We start from the raw sequence: 20,333 nt of genomic DNA on the forward strand, positions 1-20,333 counted from the left end.
ACCTTCAGCCCAGAGCTCTGGCCCAAGACGCCACCACCCGCATCCCCGTGTGGACATCACCCAAGTCTCGCTGGCCTGCACCAGCTCTGAAACCAAAGATCCCTCAACACCCCTTGTCTGCTGGCTCTTCCATCTTCTCCCCGTGGAGGGACCACTCCCTGTCCCCCCAGCATGAAAACACGACCGTCTCCAACAACCCAGGGTTTTACAGTGAGGCAGGCAGGCAGACACCAGAGGGCGGTTCCCCATGCTCTCAAGAACTCCAGTATTACCAGTCATATGATTCAAGGGTTTATTAAGTCATACATGCAAAACATACTGCTAATCGCGTTAGCAAAAGGTCAATGTAAAAACACTCCACAATTCTGCAACTGTCAATTTAAAAAATTTTGTTCTAGTGGTTGAAAGGTCCAAGCTCGTATTCTTGCCAGTGGGTAAGTTGTACAGAACTTCGTTAGCACGAGCACAGGGTTGGCGGAACCTCAGACCCCAAGGAACATTGTTAGGGCAAGGACAGGAAGCGTGTGCACGCGGTGAGGCAGAGGGGTCAGTGTCGCTACTCACGGGGCAGTGTCGGTCATCTGGCCAGTGACGCTGAGGCTTACAGTTGAGGAATATCTGAAGTATCTTAAAAACCATAAAGCTGCAACACGTGATTTTTATAACCTAGTTACTAGAAAACTAAGGAAAGCACTTATTAGCTTTGAATAAAGCAACATGAAAACAGGAGTGCACTTTTACTAACCTACAAAAAAATTTTCTAATGCATATTCAGAAAGATTTTATAATACAAGGAGGCATATTGCTCATTAAGAATGAGTTCTATAAGAAAAGCACTTACTAAGTTAGCAACTATGAGGATGACCAGGTCAGAGATGATTAAATGCCCAATTTCAGAAGGGGTGGGCAGGTTTAAGGAAAAGCTTAAGAAAACACTCACTGATAATACCGACCTTTCTTCATCTACCGCATTTGACAGAAATTAACCTTTTAAAACTTTTACCCGTGATGCTTTTAATAGTTTTAATGATTACGTGTACAGTGTAGTGTAAATTAATCTCCACATTTTGTCAAAATACTGTCTCCATTCTTTGATCACAAGTATTCCACACACTCCACCCCAGGGCACCCACGGACAGAGCAGAACACTCCATCACAGGGAGCACGGGGTAAGAGTTCTGTTCAGAATCTCACAAAAGCTAAAACACGAACTCGTTTTTAAAAATCTCACTACAAAATCAAAAAGACCGATCCAAAGAGTGAGCTGCTGGCTCGTGCGCTCTGACGTACAGTACAGCGTTAGGGAGTGAACGTGGGCCGCTGCCATGACTCGTTACTGCGGCGTTTCAGCAAGGAGGCTGTGCGCGCTCTTCTCGCCTGAAACTCGCCAGCGAGGCTCTGCACCTCCCACCTCCAAAGCTACAGTCTCTTCCAGACCAAGGTCTTTCCACAGCGTAGTGCGTAGTGTTCTCAGCCCAACAATGCAACTTAGTGCACAGGGTATTTTGGCAACTCTGAGCAAGAATAGGGGCTTTGAAAAATAAGGCTTTAAGGAAGCTTGTCATTTTAGGGCTGAACTTTAATAGAATGTGAAAAGTTTGAACTCTTACACTTTAAACAAACAAAACCTAGAAATTACTGATTGGTTCAAAACGGTTTTATGGAAAAACTAATCTGTAACAAAAACTTGGCATTGAGTGCGAAGGCTCCACCGTTTGAGCAAAGCAAACAAAGGGTCCTGGGGGCAGACGGTGGGGGGCCGACGTTCACAAGAGCAGGCACTTCCTCTTCCGCTTCTTGACGGGGGGTGGGCAGAGAACAGCCCGGATCGCCTCATCAAACACTGTCTTGAGGCCCCGCTGCGTGAGCGCCGAGCACTCCAGGTATTTGACAGCACCTGTGGGAAACACAGCCTCACCCTCAGATCGGGGCGCAGTGGCGCCCCCTCCCTGACCTGAGCACAGAGGGCCCTGCTTGGCCCAGTCGGTCCCGAAGGCAGGCCAGACCCCGGCGCCACTGCCCCAGGTGGGCTCCAGCCTCCACCACAAAAATAAAAGCGGGGAAAGCATCTGTGACAATGGGGGTCTCATACCGATCTCCTTGGCCATGGCCAAGCCCTGCGGGTAGGTGATGGGCGTCAGCTTCTTCTCCTTCAGCTTCTCGATCGTGTCTTTATCGTCCCTCAGGTCAAGTTTCGTCCCCACCAGGATGATGGGTGTGTTGGGACAGTGGTGTCGCACTTCAGGGTACCACTAGGAGCCGAGACAGGACCCAGTCACCACTCTCCTTTAGGAACCCGCTCGTCTGAACTACACCGCATGGGGCCCACCTGTGCTCACCACCTGCTCCATCACCACGCCCCCTCCGCCTGGCTCACCCCTCTAGAATCACTGCCTGGCTGTGGCATGAAAAGCAGCCTAGGCCTCGGGACCCCCCCTGGACAGCTCTACTCAGTGAGAGAGCGAGCGAGAGCGGGGAGGACCGCCCCCAGCCACCTGGTTTCTGGTAAAACAGGCGGAGTTCCTAAGCCATCACAAAATCCCCCTGCATCCAAAGGATGAGCACACAACTATCCCAACCCAGGCCTCAGCTCTGCCACTATGACCCCCACCAGACACGCCCCTAGGCCCAACTGAAGGGCCTCACACCTCCCAGCTTCACTCAGTTCATAAAACATGCCCGAGTATGAAGTATGGACATTACTTTTATTACACCAACTCCAAGTGCTTCATTATTTTCACTAGGAACACAGCACCTCTGAATCAGACCCTGAATCTTCAGCACACAGCGTGCTCAAGGCATACACCTAAAAAACCTATTACCTATATCAAAATCTGCCTAAGCAGTAGAAATAAGTAACTGAAAGTTTCTATCAGTAAATGGTATTTTACTTTTTAATACTTCTTCCCAAGACTGACATTATGTAACTGAATATTTTCCTAAAAAATCCCACTTACCTTTGCACGAACATTTTCAAATGATGCAGGACTCACGAGAGAAAAGCAAATTAAGAATACATCCTATAAAAATAAAACACAAGGAGCTGTTGGGGAGAGTCCACAGCGAGGAAAGCGCTTTGTTTCTCAGCGCAGCTGGGGGCGGACCACGAGCCCAGGGCAACGCGGCGCACGGCGGCCTGCTCCCGACACCCCCCAGCGCAGCCAGCCGCCCAGACCAGACCCAGCGCGCAAAGGGCCCGTCAGGGGAGAAGGGGAGTGGGGGAGAGGGGGAGAGAATACGGTCAGCTACTCAGGCTCCAGGAGGCCTCTGTCCCACCCTTCCCACTCCCACCGGAATTAGCGTGACGCTCAGTTCCTGCACAGGGACAAGGTCAAGTGTCAGGGTCCCACACCAATACTATTAAAACGTTACTACAAATGGTCCCTTTTTCACTAAGCTCCCTACCACAATGTTAAGTACATTTTCACAAGGTCACAGGGTTCCAGTTAAACTGCTTCTTACGAACTGCCATCCACCCTGGCACCAAGGCCGGGCGCCCCTCGGGCAGGAGGACAGTCTGGGGCGGAGGCGGCATCTCGCTGGCAGTCAGGGCTCCTGAGGCCAAGCATGGCCTCTGGAGAACCTGCAGTGAATCGTGGAAGGGCCTAAACTTGGGGACGATCCTGGTGCTCCAATGCTCAGCACTCCATACTCCCACTGTGGGGGGCGCGGGTCTGATCCCCGGTCAGGGAACGAAGACCCCGCACGTCACGTGGCATGGCTCCCCAAAAAGTGAAATTTAAGTATCTCCCTAAATGCCTAAGAGTTTCTAGGATGCCCGGTTTATGAAACATTGCCCTGGAAAACCATGCTACGTGGTGAATGGACACAGTGCCCGCCAACACCTGTTCATCCAGTTGATCTCTCGCACCTGAAAGGGAAGGAAGAGCACCCACAAGAGCTGCTCGTCAACAACACGAAAGGCCAGCGCATGCACGAGTGTGTCCGAGAGTCCCCGCCACCCGGGCTGATCACGACACCCCCAAGCAGGACGGTAAGCTCCCCAGCACGCAGCCGCGCCCCACAGGCCCCGCACCGGACACCAAAGCGGGAGGAAGGAAGGAGCGCCCGCATGGGTGAGTCCTGCTCCCGCCAAGCGCTGGGGCTGGGTGAGCCGCAGCGGGGGCCTCCGCACCCCTTCCCCGGAGGGGGCCCTGCTCAACACCCCACCTGGCCCTCAGGAGGGGCAGGAGGCAGTTCCCAGACTGCTGGACTGCAACCAGAAGGCAGGCTGTCCCGCAAACCCCCCACCTTGAGTAGATCAAACAAAGCACTCAAGGAGTGTGAGGCTCAACAAGAAATCCTAGGAAAACTAAGTGAACCGAGAGAAGAGATAAAGCTTGAAGTCGATCGAAAGTTTTACATACGGCAATCGGCTTCTCTTTGCCCCTGGAAGGTATTTCCTTACCATACGTTTCTCCAACCTAGTAATGCACGAGAACTTTGTTTGAGTTTAGTAAAAAGCGAGAAGAAAGCCAATATAACCCGCTACCTATTCTTCATCCAAATCCTGTCTCGACCCTCCCAAGGGACCTAAAGCACATGCTGATGCACAGCACCCGTGAGGCCAGGCGCCGCTGAATCGCTTCGTCGCCCTGGCCCACGGGGCACAAGGTGCTCGGGAAGGTCAGAGACGGGGAGACCCAGGACAGGAAATCCTGGGTGGGGGACACACCGAGAGGCTCCTTCCCCACAGAACCGGCACGGTGCCCACCAAGCCCCAGCTTCTGCTCAGTGTGAAAGGGGCATCCTTCCCTCAACAAGGGCGCCCGAGAGTGACTGCACACCCTCCAAGCTCCCAGGCCAGGTTCTCGGACACGAGCCCAGCTGAAGCCAGCAGAAGTGCCCATCTGTACAGCAGGCCTCCCAGCCGGGACACTGTTCCAGAAGGTGGCCGGGTCTGAGGGATGCGACCTCGCAGGGTGCAGCTTGAATCCAGGGACCTGCTCTGCTGAAAGAACAGCGCTGCTGTCCTGAGCACATGGCGGGCCCACCCGGAAGCGACCGCACTGCCGTGTTTATCACCAGCTTTCAACTCACTCCTCTGTTCCCGTAGAAACGCAAAGACTTGCTCTCCAGCAACAAAGAACCTGGAATTCTCGAATCAAAAGAAAGGCAACTGAGACAACTATTATAATTTCATCTCCCCCACTCTTCTCAGATTTACAATCTAGAGCGAACGTTAGTTTCTCTCACTACCCTCATTTACTCTACAGGCTCTTTCGGAAGCCTGGTCCTCGCAAAGCCTGGACGTGACGCCAAAGCTTCGCAATGATGCGGGTACTCACGGGGTCGGCTCCAACTACTCGGCATCAAAACACCCTCTGCCACATCTGCCCTACCCTCTCCCACTCTTCAGAACATCTTTCTGATGGAGAGATGCCTTCCGTCCTACATTAGTTAACACGATGCCATCCGCCTGCTCCTTCCTCCTTCCTTTTTCTGCCTGCAGCCCAAACACGGCTGGAAGAAAGCCCAGCGCTTCAGACTACTAAGGCTCAAGTGTCCCGCTGGCCCTTCCGAGTGGGTCAGGGCAGACTCGAGGATGAGCCAGAGACAGGCCTACAGGACGAACAGCCAAACCAGAGACCAGGGGTCATTTAGTACCAAATTCAGAGGTTTCTCTTTGCCAAGACTAAATCCAGTGCCAGGCTGCCACTTCCAGCCAGCTGAGCTGGCCCTCAGCTCCCTCTGGCAGGACACCCAGCCCAAAGGAAGACCTTTCAGGCCCCAGTATCTAGCACTCAGGGGCTCCCCCTCAGTAACCAACACAACCTGCTCATCCTCCAAGGAGTCAGGCAGGCCAAGCTGTATCAACCAGCTGGGGGCTCGTCCCCCGCGCCTAAGCGAGGGGTCACACACTGCGATGCAGGCATCCACAGGAAGTGGCCCACCACCCTCCCGAGGTCCAAGTCCAGGCCCCAGGAGGACAACACCCGCTTGGCTTTCAGGCCGCACTCACCGAAGCTTGACTCCATCGGTCACTGATCTAGCGTGCTCAGCACACACAGTGCGAATCTTGCCAGATCACCTTGGACTCACTGCGACTGACTGCCTCCGAGAAAGAGGCCACACCCATCCCTGGACGCCCTGAGTCACAGAAGGCAGTTCTCCTTTCTCAGAAGTGACCTCCCACCTTCCAGATGGGATCCAGTTGATTGAGGATCCTACTCTACCCCTGGAGAAGGAAATGGCAACCACTCCATGGACGGAGGAGTCTGGCGGGCTACGTAGTCCATGTGGTCGCAAGAGTCAGACACAACTTAGCAACTAAGCAAGCCAAGCGGCCTACTCTACCACTCAATGCAAATCCCACTGAAATCTGGACTCAGCAAGGAGCCACTTGGTATAAGTACTTTGCTAAATGTACTGAAGAATTCAAAGTTTTTTGGTGATTACTGGCTCATTTTTAACACATAATCACAGTTCACTTTTACTCACAGATTATCTGAAAAGCCAGCCAATTCAAGCCTCCCAGTTTATGGTTTTGATCTTTGCTGACCACTGTTCCCGGAACTCAGATAAAGAACAATCAGCAAAAATCTACAGCTCTAAGAAACTGTCCTTGACGATTCCTCTATCAGAAAAGTAAATGGGAAAGACGATGACTTCTGCTTAGAAACAGCCATATTTCAAACACGAGAAAACAAGCTTTGGGCAGGTAGACTAGAATGAATTCATTCTTTTCACTCACACTCCTCAGAACAAAGGGATACTTCAATCAGTCTCGAGGTGGAGGCCGGCCCTCTGGGGGACGTCTCCCTGATCCTGAGCCCTCCTGGAGGCACCTGGGAACCAAGGGGGCCTCCGGCTCCGCCAGCACAGCTGCGCAAGCACAGGGAGGAGCCCAAGGCAGACACATGCCCGGGACTGTCCCAAGGGCTCCGCCTCACCAAGCCTGCAACGGAGCAGGGCAGGATTCAAGGTGGAGACACCCACCCTGACACAGCTCGGAGGGTGCGATCTGAAGCCCAAGAATTTGCTCAGCTGCCTCTGTGCAAACTTCCCCGTCCAGGTAGTCACAAAGTTGTCTTTAAAAGCACTTTTAACACAAAGGAGAGACATGTAACAAGAAGGAAATAGCACAAGTAAGACAACTGCTTATTTAGAGAAAACTGGCTTTGGACCACATGTCCACCAGCTTACTGGCCTAACTGTAAGCAGCCGGTAGAGAGACCAGCTAGTTAGCTGATGTGCAGGCAAGCCCAAGCTAGCGGCTGTCGGACTGGACACAGCAGACACGTTATAAAACTGAAACTTCCACTTACTTAAGAAGATTTAGGTTCTAAAGCTGCAAAAATATATTTTATAGAAAAACTATTAAATCAATAGGATTAGTCACTAACTTGATCTAAAGAAGCCTTCATCTTCACTGCTCAATTGCTTCTGTGGCACAGAACTGTCACAAAGCAAACTAATCTGGAAGCTAACTGCTCTTAAAATAGCTTTGCCAAAACCTAACAGCACCTATTTTGCATGGCTACGCCAAAATGGCACGGGAGAATGCACACTGCACACCACCAGAGCCAATACTGAGGACACGCAAAGCGCACAAACAAGCAGACGAAGCCCCGGTTCGCATCTAGGCAGATACTCACTACTGAAGTAGTTCAACGCTATTTGTTATTACTCGGATACCCAAAAGATGGCAATATAGGCAAATCGAGAGGTGGTATGAATTAATGAAACCGTGAGGACGTGTAAAGGACACTCTAAAATCATTCAGGCTCCTTACTGTCTGCGGGTAGGACAGGGGGCGTAATCGGTCATAATCTTCTTGTCCGGCTGTGTCCCACAAGCCCAGATTCACGGGTTTTCCATCCACCATGACATTGGCAGAGTAGTTGTCAAAGCTGCGGAACAGAGGGAAAACGGTTAACCTCCGGCCAAGGAGCCAGGCACCCCTGGGGCTGAGCGGGGCTGGGCAGGGCCGCGAGGGCGGACGGCCAGGCCAGAGGATGCCCGGCCCCGCCGGCAGGCGCGCAGTGGAGGGAAACGGGAGCTGGGGTGTGGGGGCACCACTGAGACACAAGCACGAGCTACTGAATTTAACCAGAACAGGTCTCTGTCGGCATCAGAAACCCGCCTGCCCATGATGAAGAGGACACTGAGGTCTCTCCCCAGGAAGAAATGCAAGTATCCAAACCCCAAGGGCTGGGTGTTCCGTGCACACGAGGGTCGCCCTCAGTTAGGGGCCCCCAGCAGGGCTGCACTGGCCGTGTTTCCAGAACAGCCCCTGCACCCCTGACCTGGGTGGAGGCTGGTCCCCAGCTGAGCCTTGGTAATCCACCCTAAGACCTGTGTGCAGGGTTAACACAAAGCAAATCGGATCCGAGAAGCTACTGGGTAACGCTTTCAAAGTTTCACCATGGGTTTAAATTAATTTGAGGCTGCTACACACAAATGAATTACCTATAATAGGAGGAAGCCCAGAAAGCCTATAGGCTGACGGGGAGAAATAAGGAGGACATTAAAAAATTACGCTGAGTGCCATGGAGTAGTTCACGGACACCTGGGATTGCAAGGTGAACGGGGCACCTGCCGAGCAGAACGCAATGTATTAGCCTTTAAAGTCAGGTCCCAGAATTGATTTTCACATACTTAAGACTAAAGCTTAGGATCTTACTACACTGTGACAGCAAAGTCATGGTCTGAGTAGGTTCCAGTGTGATTTATACAAGTTCATGACCAAACCTGCTTTCATACAGAAAAGGATGTATGAAAAAACATGCTGTACTTCCACTTCAGTGAGAAGAGGAAATATTATTCAGTAAGTGGTACAAAAATGGGGTAAGAACCTGAAAAAAGCATCAGGTGCTTGCCTCTCGCCACCAAAAAATAAACTCCAGGTGAATGAAAGATAAAGACTAGAGCGAGAAAACCTTGAGGGGAGGGGAAACTAGGCAATATTTTTTAGTAAGACATTAAACTCAGGGAAGAGGGAGAAATGGCATATTTATATAAAAATGCAGAGAATATTATGAGTTCAAAGACAAGTGAGAGACAGAGGGATAAGTATTTTTCACACACAGAAGTTCCATCAGTACAGAGAATTTCCAGTGGGACAATAAGCAAGGGATTTTGACCGGCAATTCACACAAGATTACGCATGGACAGGAAACACGAGGTTTCAACCTCACCGGTGACCAGAAATGCAAATAACGCGGGCACTGTTTTCAGCCCACGTTCACCACAGTGGTAGGAAAGGGCTGTTTCCGTCACCGCTGCTCAGAGTGACAGCATTTGGAATAGCAACCGTGCAGCATCTCCTGAAGCTTAAAACATCCCACTCCTTCTGATTCGCCGCAGTTCCTCCAACAATCACGTGTGCACAAAGACGTGGGCAACGATGTGTGCACAGCACTGTTTGCAAGTGACTGGAGTCGGGCCCACCACAGGACCTCCGAGTCATCTACAGCTCTACCTACATGTGGAGACGAGGGAAGTCCTGCCACAAATTCTGGACAGTTTGATTCCACTTACACCCACACACACAGGACGCTTAGGCTGAGTGCGGTGCTGAGGTGGGCACCGTGCAAACGGAGCGCCTCTGCCCCAGCGGGCGGTGAGGATCCCGGCCCCGGCCCGGGCACAGCCTGGAAGCTCCCTGGCGACTATCAGCAGAGAGGCCCTTTTCCGTCCCCACCGAGTCTGCTGCCAAAAAGGGACCCGGCAGCTCAGCAGCTGGTCCTCCCATCCGCCCCCCCAGCCTACACCCCCCCCACAGCCACACCCCACACACACCCTGGTTTCAGTTCCAAAGCCCAAAAGTCAACAATGACATGTAACCGTTGGACTGCTCGCCAGCAAAGGCCAATTAAACCATAAAAGACCCTTTGTTCCAGTTCCTTGACCCTTTACACAGAAAGCCACTTATCTGAAACTCTTACACTATCCAGTCTCTGAACTTCAAAGGTAGTTTAACTTTCATTTCCTAAAATCTGAAAATCAATTAGGAAAGCTGTGTGCTTTGTCATCATGCAGAAACTATATTAAAAAAAGATAAAGTTATTTCTTAAAAGTTCAAATACCTTATAATTAGACCTCAATGATTGAGAGGAAAATAACCACCCCTCTTCACTTAAGGATTTAGAAAGGCAGAGCAGAAAGGTCAATGGAATCCAAAAAAAAAACACCACACATATCACTGACAAGTTAATCCTGGGTTAACTCAGGATACTTACACAGTGGGGATATATTCTCCAGGAAATGCATTGGTAGTGTAACTGATCAGGAGGCAAGTCTTACCCACAGCTCTATAGAGACAGGAAAAAAAAAAATGATGTTAAGTTCCTTAGTCAACATAAGTGCAATCTGAGCTTTCATTATTCAGTGAAAATAACTTACAGAAAAATCAGGACGTATACATCAAATACTAAAACATTAAAGAAGACAGTTTCTAAGACCTTTTACTAAATACTATTTTTATCCTGACATGTAAAGCAAACAAACTACAATTACTCAGAAGGGCAGCGTCTGGAGGCTTCGCATTGTTTTCAGTTCTAGGTGTTTGCACTGGTTGTCGAGAAAACAGTTGTTGGTAAGCACAAGGTTCAAGAGGAACGGTGTTTTTAAACTGGAAGTCTTGGGATTTCCCTGGTGGTCCAGTGGCTAAGACTCAGTGCTGCCCCTGCGCAGGGCCTGGGTTCGACCCCTGGTCAGAGAACTAGATCCCAGGTGCTGCACCCACGAGTTCACATGCCACAACTAAAGATGCTGCGGGCCGAAACGAAGACCTGGTACAGCCAAATAAATCAATAAAAAATAAATAAAATGAAAAAGTAAACAAGTCTCTTCTGCGAACACCTCTAGAAGGCTTTCATCAAGAATCTGCAAATCGGGAGGTGGGAGGGGGGTTCAGAATTGGGAACACGTGTACACCCGTGGTGCGTTCATGTTGATGTATGGCAAAACCAATACAATATTGTAAAGTAATTAGCCTCTAGTTAAAATAAATTTAATTTAAAAAAAAGAATCTGCAAATCTACCCTCAAGTTATTCCGATGAATACTAACATGCAGACACGGCTCTCCTCTCAAACGTCCATCCACTGTTGCAGCCTGCTGCCTCTGAGGGGCGGCTCAAACCCCGCCGCCTCCCTCAAGCCTTCCCCCTGGCCGGCCGAGAGGCCAGGTCTCTAAAGAGAGCGCTTAGTCACCCATACCACACACCACTGCCTGCTAATTCATCTGCATTCCTGTGCCTCCTCCCCACCCCCACCCTCAAATCTCACCATAAACTTTTGGAGCAAGCAGTTAACACACTATGTTCCAGACAGATTAATGAAGGGCTCAGGGACGGTGGAGTAAATCTCCCAAACAGCTGTGCAAAGAACTAGCAGAGAAAAGCGTAGGAACACAGGAGGGCCTCCCACACACAGCTGCAAGCCGGCACAGGATACCAGGGAGGTGAGGAAAGGCTCCCAAACACTTGAGAGGGGTATCCCCTGGTCAGGAAGACCCTCTGAAGGCGGAAACGGCACCCCACTCCAGTATCCTTGCCTGGGAAATCCCATGGACAGAGGAGCCTGGCGGGCTACAGTCCATAGGGGTCACAAAAGAGTAGGAATTAGCAATTGACCAACAAAACCACCTAAACGTAAAGTTGATCACTGCACCATTAGCCAACAGGTGCGTGCATGCCAAGTTGCTCGGTCGTGTCCGACTCTTGCGACCCCATGGACTGTAGGCCACCAGGCTTCTCGATCCATGGGATTGTCCAGGCAAGAATACTAGAGTGGGTGGCCATGCCCTCCTCCAGAAGATCTTCCAGACCCAGGGATCAAACCCGTCGGCTCCTGCATTGCAGGCGGATTCTTTACCACTGAGCCACTGCAGATACCTAGCAGACACACAGCCTCCAAATTGTACAGCACTCCCACGGTGGCCTTGGGGCCTTCTCAGAGTCCCTGGCCTCACTGACCAAACAAGAGCTCCTCACAGGCCCGGCTCCCTGCGCGCCCCTGCGGCTCACCAAGGCCACGGGACGCTCTGGCGTGCTGGAGTCCCAAGGCTTTGCTGTTCGATCTCGACTACTATCAATTAGGACAACAATAAAGAAGTTAAGTGCTTTTCTATTTTCCTTACACTCTTAGCTTAAGGCAAAAACCTCTCAACAAGGGCAGGTTACAGGCCCAGGCGGTCCTGCCAATACTTGCTTCACTCATAACATTATTAAGACTTAACAAAAGCTGGAACTCCCCCACCCCAAGACCTCACAGTCAAACATGACATCATCAGGGGCTGCTGTCCAACTCCTAAAGGCTTTCTAAACAGAAATGACTCACTGGGCATACATTTTGTTAAAAGCTTAGAATGTTAAAACAAATAAAAAAGAACCTGAATGAGATTCAAAGTCACTACCTGGATGTGTGACCCACAGGCAACTCTACCACTCACTGGCTGAATTTTTTAAGTTTCAACTTCCTTATGCCTTGGTTTTCTCAACTGTAAGATGAATGCAAAACTACCGACTTCATCCCAAAACTATGTGAGCACTGATTCAATTTCAGTCTACACCAACAAACTGCATGGTATGCCAGGAAGTATACTAGGTGCTAAAGATACTGTCATGGGGATCTCATGGGACTTAGGCAGTTTTAGTAAGCTAAAAAATGAAACACGTGTTCATTACATAACATTTTAGATGTGATAAGTGTTGTTAAAGATGTTCTGGAAAGGTACAGCACAGGGATCTAACCTTGTCTTGGAGGCAGAGGAGGCTGCAACATCACTGAGGCTGATGAGTGGGACACGGAAGGAAGGAACATTCTAGGCAAAAGCACAGCATGTAGGGAGGCCCAGACTGCAGGAAGGCCAGTAAAACTGAAGGATGAAGAAAGAAGGGGGAAGTGGCAGAGGGAACTTTGAAGAGGCTGTCATTTCTTCTCAAGACCTGGAACTTGATCCTACTTGGGAAGTGACAGAAGATTTGTAGTTGCCAAGAAATCATTAGATTTGCATTTTCAGAAGAAGCCTCTCTGGGCAGTGTGGGAAGAAGACTCAAGAAGCTGAGACTGGGGGCAGAAAACAAGGAAGCAGCTGTCGCTGTGTTCCAGGAACCGATGCTGTGGCCTGGACCACGGCGGGGGTTTTAGGGTGCAGAGGAGCGGGCTGTTCAGAGAGCTACCAGGACAGGAGGCAGGATAAACACAGCTCAGCCAGGGGCTACAGTGGCAGCTGAGGAAGAGAGCACACTTCAAGGCTATGAAGAGTGAATATCTTTTCAAAACTACAAGTGCTGTTGTGTAAAAATGTTAATAGTCATCACCTCTTAATGTCACAGGAAGCAGCTCTGAAGGTTTTAAATGCTGTGTTAAAAGCATCACAGTTTCACTTCTAGATCCCTCCTAAGGCTCTGGTATGTATGAGGAACAAAGCCATTACAAACACCAATTGTTTTAAATACGTCAAAATCTCCTTTCCTGAAACTTGATCTTCAGCTGAGGCTTCATCTTTTGAAAGGTTTAGCTGTAAAGGACCCCAAGGTACTGGTATCACCTGATAGTAATTGGAAATTTTATTACCAATCATCCTTTAGATATAAACATGCATTCTCTAAGAAAATTAGTAAAGTATAAAGTTCTGACTTTTAAATAAGTACATGTCCAACTTTTGATTTAAATGTTTACTTAATTTTAAAAACAGAGAAAAAGAGAAAGAAAAGGGTTATTTACCTCCCATTAGTGTTTATTCAATCCTGTTAAACACACTCCACAAATAAATGCTACAAGCTACAGGCCACAGTCAACAGCGGCTCTAGACAGAGTCACGCTTCTTCCACAGGAAGAATGGGAGCGGTATCTGGTTAGTCTCTGACTTGACACTGCTGCGGAATTTCTGGAAGCTACTATTTACTTTGGAATTTCCAATTTTATACATACAACTGCTCAGTTCACTCACTTTTTAATCTTTTTTCCCCTCTTATTTTTTTCTTTTTAATCTGTGAAAAATGCTGTAACTCTGGAGAGGGAGCATGAATCTTATTTTACTTACTTGTGACAATCACAACTGCTACTAGCTCTTATACTGGCTAGAAAGTTGACCAAGTAGATAGAACATACTTATTTCCAGGTTCTAAGTGACAGCAAGTCACCACAGCATTTTAATCTAAGGGGAACTGAGTACATTTAAGCATGTAAAATCAATAAATCTGGAAACACTGGCAATTTCCTCCCATGAAAATAGGGATGGACGATCCCTGGTGGTCCAGTGGTTAGGACTTGGCTTCTACTGCCGGGTGGCACGAGTTCCATCCCTGATCCAGGAACTAAGATCGCCACATGCTGCCTGGAACAGCCAAAAAAAAAAAAAAATCCAGGAAACTCAAAAACAAGAAGATTCTGCATTGCTTTAAAAAACACCCACTGGTCTCTCAGTAAGACAGAAAAACCAGATTTCTCCAATGACTACTGTAAACCTAAATAAGTAACCTGTATTGCTGCCTGAAAGTACCTAGATCTTTTCCCCCAGTTTTATTGAGGTGTAATTGACACACAGCACTATGTAAGTTTAAGGTGTTTAATTTCTATACATCAGGAACTGATTACCACAGTAGGTTAGTGAACGTCCATCATCTCTTAATGACCCAGCATGAAAGAAACAGAACATTTTTTCCTTTTGATGGAAACTCTTAGGATTTATTCTCTCAACAACTTTCGTCTATAAGGTATAGCACTGTTAACTATCATTTGCTGCATTTCATCCCCAGCACTTATTTATAACAGGAAGTTCGTTCCTTCTCACCACCTTCTAATCCCGGGACCCCTAAGAATACCTAAGATCTTAAGAACAAATTAACAGAACAGGATGGATCATGGATTTTAAGTATCAAATATATAATATACTAATACTTATTGCATTAATGAAAGACCCTGAATGAAAGTCCTCGACTTATGCTGAGAAATGGGGTTTGGGGACTCTTAACACTAATCCTAAATGTATAATTACCCAGAGAGTAAGCTCAGAAACTGTATTAATTAATAGCACAATTTAGTGTTACCAAAACACAAAACCCTAGCTGCAATGCCCCTGACGTCCTGCCACCAACAGGAGACATCTCAACCAACTAACAGAAAGCCAGTCGTTATCACCACAGAGACTCCAAAAAGTTCAGATGCTGAACACTGAAGTTACTAGAACACTCAAAGCTGAAGATGTCGCCTCTCATAGAGCTTGAATCTGAAGCAGCCATTACTAGAGAATGTCCTAGAACCATCCAGCCTAACCCTGGGGTAGCTAAACATGCAGAGTTCAAAATCAGGAATTCATATCTGTGTATTACCCCCATTCTCCTTCCAAAATCAACTTCTGTTATCAAATCCTCTTAAACTTATTGCCCCCAAATGGGAACAACTTCCCATGAGAAGACCAGAGCAAACTGTTGATTACAGAATCTAAGTGGTGGGTATGTGAGTGTTCAACGCATTATTATTCTTTCAACTCTTCCATGTTTGACATTTTTCATATTAAGAAGTTGGAGAAAACAGTCCCATCTGGTGATATGTGCTAACTGGCCTGGGAGCAGAATTCCTGGTAAAACACCCCCTTTACAGGAAGACTACAATTACAAGTTAGAGCTTCCTGGTGATGCAGAGGTGAGAAAGTACAAAGACACAGCTGACTAATGCCAAAGACAATATAAACAGTGGCTTTAAGGTTTCTCAAAACGGACTCCGGACACTCTTCCACTGAACCTAACCCCAAACATTTAGCTGGCATTGTCATCTGAAATTTAAAAAAAAAATTATAATACAATATAATTGTACCAACCAAGATCAAATACTAAACGTAAATTTGGGATAAAAACACACAAAGGCAATTCAAGAAGAGCTGAAACTCATGGATCATGCCACAGCTGCTTGTTCAATGCAGTGGGCAGGAGCCAGTAGTGTACATTCCTATCAAGATGACATCATGGAAGGCATTTATCAAGCTCAACTAAAAAAATTCCTGGATAGCAATGTCTAAATTAGACACTGCGCTGGATAGACCTCTAGCGCCATCTGGAATAAAATGGGGGGGGGGGGGGGGGAGGGGTCAAGTCACTCACCCCCAGCCCCAAATTAAACAGTCAAAAAAAACCACAATTAAAAATTCATAAATATTTGAATATGAGATGCTGTCTCACCCAAGTAAAGCTGAGTGAAAACTGAGGGACAGAGGTCCCCCAAATTAGTCACAAAACCTGTGTTCAGAAGGACAGACTCAGGCTTCATGGAACAATGAACAGAATTAAAAAGTATCAAAACTTATCTCACATTTTATACTCAATACCAACTGAATTGCTGTACAGAAAATAATCCATTAGAAGAATATAGGCTAATTGGTGCTAATTATAATACAGTTAGGACACAGCCTTTAACCATAATTCCCAAGAACATTTTTAAAATAAGGAAGCTTGCAATTTGTGGAACCTCAACGAGTTTGCCTTCCCTGTTTATAAACTGCCCCAATTGCCTGAAATTCCACAACATTAAGCAACTTCTTCCCCTCACAAAATTTAGACCTGCACTTTACAGCTTCAACAGTTTTTTAACAAAATATTCCTACAAGGAATATATTTTATTCAGACAAAAGCAGAAAAAAAAATATTTTTGGTGGAAAAAGTACTATCTAGATTGTTCACTGAAGCAATATTTGCTCTATGTTCACCAATAATTTAAAGTATTGATAACACAGCTCAAGGTTTTTTTTCATAAAGGTACCTTTCACTTCTAATGTCAACATCAATGTTCAAACACAGCATTGAAAACCTGGCAGAGAGGGTTTCCCCGGCAGCTCAGTGGTAAAGAATCTGCCTGCCAATGCAGAGGACTCGGTTCGATCCCTGGTCCGGGAAGATCCCACATGCTGCGCAGCACCCAAGCCCAAGCGCCACAACTACTGAGCCTGAGCTCGAGAGTCCAGGAGCCGCTACTGAAGCCCGAGCACCCCGACTGGAGAGTACTCCCCCCAAAACTAGGGAAAAGTCCTCACTGCAACAGAAGACCCAGCACAAACAAAAATAATTCTTTTTAAAAAACTGACAGAAAACTCAAGGCCACTGTGTTTTATGCCTAACACTCTCTTCACAGAGCACAGCAGTACCTCCAAGTGATAAAAACAGCAATAATAAAGAAATACTGACATCTGGCCCTCACTAAGCACTGGGGAGGGGCCAGGCGCCTGTGAGGCACTGACTTCCTATCCAGAACCTTGCTGAACCCTCACATTTCCCCCTGAGGCACCTCTCTTGGGGGATGTGCGATCTGCTCAGGGTTCCCCTCCAAGTGGTGAGGTGGGGATTTGATCCCACAGGAGGCATTCAACAAGTATTTGACCAGATAAACAGGCCGATGGAAACAGAGAGGCCCACAACCTGCACCTATGACTGAGTACACTGACTACACCCTGTGCTGGTATTTCTTGTGTTTTTAAATCTTTCAAAGATTATATTCTAGGGTTAGATCATGGATTATCAGCGAGTTGACTTTTTTAAAAACTGGCATGAATTACTGATCCTGCATTTTCTAACTTTTAAAGGAAGTCCGTGTCATTTACAATGTTCCTAAGACAATGACATATGCTATACTTCAGGAGCAGAAGGATCAAAACATCACTTAAATGAATTTAGTGATTTCACCCTTAAACCAATTAACTGAACATCCTCCCCACCCCCACCCCCGCAAAATTAAAGCTTTCTTTCAATGAGTTAAAAAAAGAACAAGCACCATACATATTTCTATGTAGAAACTTACAATTTCTGATTATCTTGACAGAAGCATGAAGTGTTAATAATCTTTCACATTTGTGAGCCTGACAAACCATACAGAAGGCATCTTTTTTAAAAAAAATCAGTTGTCTGATTGTGTTCAAGGATCTGAATTAGATACAGAAACAAGTTCAAATGTCTAATTTACAACCATCTCAAGAAACCGAGATCTGGTAACTTCATCCAGAAGCATAAAAGCACCATCGACCCTAATGACAAGTTTGGGGAACAGGGATTCCACAACTCTCTCTTCAACTTTACAAGACTCCAAATAGGTGCCAGTTGCATTCTGACTTTGTTGCAACTGGTAGTAACTCTTGGAGCCTCCTTGTTAACGCTCCTCTAACTCGAGCAATGCTGAGACGCACAATTTTGCTGGGATCACACTGAGATTCTTGTTTCAAGGGGAGAAAAAAAAACTGCATAAGACAAGTCTTGTCTTCCTCGAGGGCCTGGATCCACCACAGACAGTAATGAAAAGACATGCCTTGAGTCACAGGGCAGCCCGGCTCAGGGAGCCTGTTCTGCGACATCCCATACCTAATGCATGAAGCAGAGACCAAGTTTTTTTTTTTTTTTTTTTTTAATGATCCCATCACGTTCAGAGAAAGGAACAGTCTTAATCACACCCAGTTCCTCGCAGCTAGAAATCCTAAAAGTTTCTCCACCTTAATAGCCAACAGTCACTTTTTAAATAATCAGAAAAGTGTCCAAGTACCAGCGGAAGGCACCCCCTGGTAAATCAGTTGAGGGTCCCCACACCAGCCCGTGCGTGCACAGACTCCTCCAATACGACCGACCAGAGACCGCCGGGACCCACGGAAGGTCTCAATGCAGCTCGAGAGGTTATTGGGAAAACCAAGAGAGGATTCTATTTTTTCTTTTCTTTTTTTTAAAGAAAGGCAACTCCCTGAACCCACCCAATCTTCAGGCAAATGAGGGTGGGTGGCGGCGCGGGCCGAGTTCTGCCGGGCGGTCAGCGGCCCGGGAGAAAGCGGGAGGGTGGAGTTCACTTTCCCTCTCGCCGCCGATCGCCGATTCCCTCCCTCCCCCACCGAAAAAAAAAGAGAGCGAGCCGGAACCAGGCCCGCGCCGCCGGGTCCTGAGGAGGGTGGCGGCTCGCGCCCCCCGCCCCGCGCCCCTGGCCCGGGAGAGGCCCGGCCGGGCCCCAGGCGAACCCGCGGCGCCCGCCCGCCCGCCGCCCGGCCCCAGCCCGCGGCACTCGACCCCCGGCCCGGCGCGCGCACTCACCCGTCTCCCACCACCACACACTTGATGGCCTGCATCTGGGCCGCTCGCTGGGCCGCGGCGGCGGCGGCGGCCGGGCGCTGAGGAGAAAGGCGGCGAGCTCGGGGAGAAGCGGGCGGGCGGGCGCGCGGCTGCGGGCGGCAGGGCGCGGGGTGCCGGGGCCGCTGTCCACGCCGCCTCGCCCTCCGCCGACGGAACGCCGGAGCCCAGCGGCAGCCACCACCCAAAGCTGGGGAAAACTGCAGAGAAACAGGAAATGGCCGCTCCACTCACATCCGGCCTCCCCTCCCCCGCGCCGGCGCCGCCGCTCCCAGGCTCCGGGGCGGGGCCGCTCCCGCCCGCGCGGCTCCCGGGCTCCTCTGGGCTTCGGGGGACGCTCGGGAACGTTCGGCAACGCTCGGCTCCGACCGCCGGCCGCGGGGCTCGGAGGGGTGGACCTGCCGCCATCTTTGTGCGCTCGGGTTACGGTCCTGGCCCCACCCCGCGCCACCTGCCCAGGTTCAAGCCCCAGGAGGACCCTGTCTCCCACGAGCCGGTTCTCCCAGCCCCTGACCATCTCTTGTGGGAGGCCATCTGAGGGGCGGTGAAAGTGTTAGTTGCTCAGTAGTGTCTGATCGTTTGCGACTCCACGGATAGTAGCCCGCCGGGCTCCTCTGTCCATGGGATTCTCCAGGCAAGAATACTGCAGTGGACAGCCATTCCCTTCTCCAGGGGATCTTCCTGACCCAGGGATTGAACCCGGGGGATCCTGCATTGCAGGCAGATTCTTTATTACCTGAGCCATCAGTGAATCAAATCCATTTATTATGTGATCCCTGTAACTTAGGTGATGACACGGTCCTAGAAAATTTGAGACCTAGTAATATAAAGAAGACCATACACCACGCCATTAGTCAAAGATAACTAAATTCATTAAGCCAAAAATATGTTGAACTTTCCTCCCTTGCATATATATTTTCTAATAATTGTTTTTCATGCCTTGAGCGTTTACTATTTCCTACTGCTTTGCACCAAGTTCTGGAGATAATGACCTGTTAGCAGACCGTTAAAGTACGAATATTTTGGTATTCTGTTTTAAGCAAAATTGGAAAGTCATACTGAATCATTGTTAGAACATTTTTCATGGCTGCTTACTTTTCATTCCTTTATGCACATGTGCCTATGGCTGTTTGCTTCAGTCCCTAAATCATGCCTGACTTTTTAGACCCCATGGATAGTAGTCCACCAGGCTCCTCTGTCCATGGGATTTCCCAGGCAAGAATACTGGAGTGGGTTGTTGTTTCCTTCTCAGTAGAATCCTCCGCCTTCCTGTGTCTTAATTTAACCAATTTGTC

General features: G+C 48.6%; 1 protein-coding gene across 2 annotated transcripts; it reads right to left on the reverse strand.

The window, feature by feature from the left end:
- Positions 1-278: 278 nt before the first annotated feature.
- Positions 279-19,282, reverse strand: RAC1 (Rac family small GTPase 1). 2 transcript variants are annotated; one of them, XM_027527525.1, is made up of 7 exons: positions 19,003-19,282; positions 10,185-10,256; positions 7,736-7,853; positions 4,368-4,424; positions 2,958-3,020; positions 2,093-2,252; positions 279-1,897 (listed from the first exon to the last, which is right to left on the reverse strand). In XM_027527525.1, the coding sequence occupies exons 1-7, from the start codon at positions 19,035-19,037 to the stop codon at positions 1,767-1,769; spliced, it is 636 nt and encodes a 211-aa protein (XP_027383326.1). In that variant the 5' UTR covers positions 19,038-19,282; the 3' UTR covers positions 279-1,766. The 2 variants fall into 2 exon arrangements, with proteins under 2 accessions (XP_027383326.1, XP_027383329.1); XM_027527528.1 differs by lacking the exon at positions 4,368-4,424.
- Between the last annotated feature and the right edge of the window lie 1,051 nt (positions 19,283-20,333).

Source organism: Bos indicus x Bos taurus, chromosome 25 (assembly GCF_003369695.1).
Source record: "Bos indicus x Bos taurus breed Angus x Brahman F1 hybrid chromosome 25, Bos_hybrid_MaternalHap_v2.0, whole genome shotgun sequence".
Classification (NCBI taxonomy): domain Eukaryota; kingdom Metazoa; phylum Chordata; class Mammalia; order Artiodactyla; family Bovidae; genus Bos; species Bos indicus x Bos taurus.

Bases quoted from the DNA above. Each gene is read 5' to 3' on its own strand.
- RAC1 (XM_027527525.1), bottom strand. From the start codon at position 19,037: ATGCAGGCCATCAAGTGTGTGGTGGTGGGAGACGG. The intron at 10,257-19,002 runs GTGAGTGCGCGC...CTGTCTCTATAG, and splicing joins TGTGTGGTGGTGGGAGACGG to AGCTGTGGGTAAGACTTGCC. The intron at 1,898-2,092 runs GTATGAGACCCC...TGTTTCCCACAG, and splicing joins GGCCATGGCCAAGGAGATCG to GTGCTGTCAAATACCTGGAG.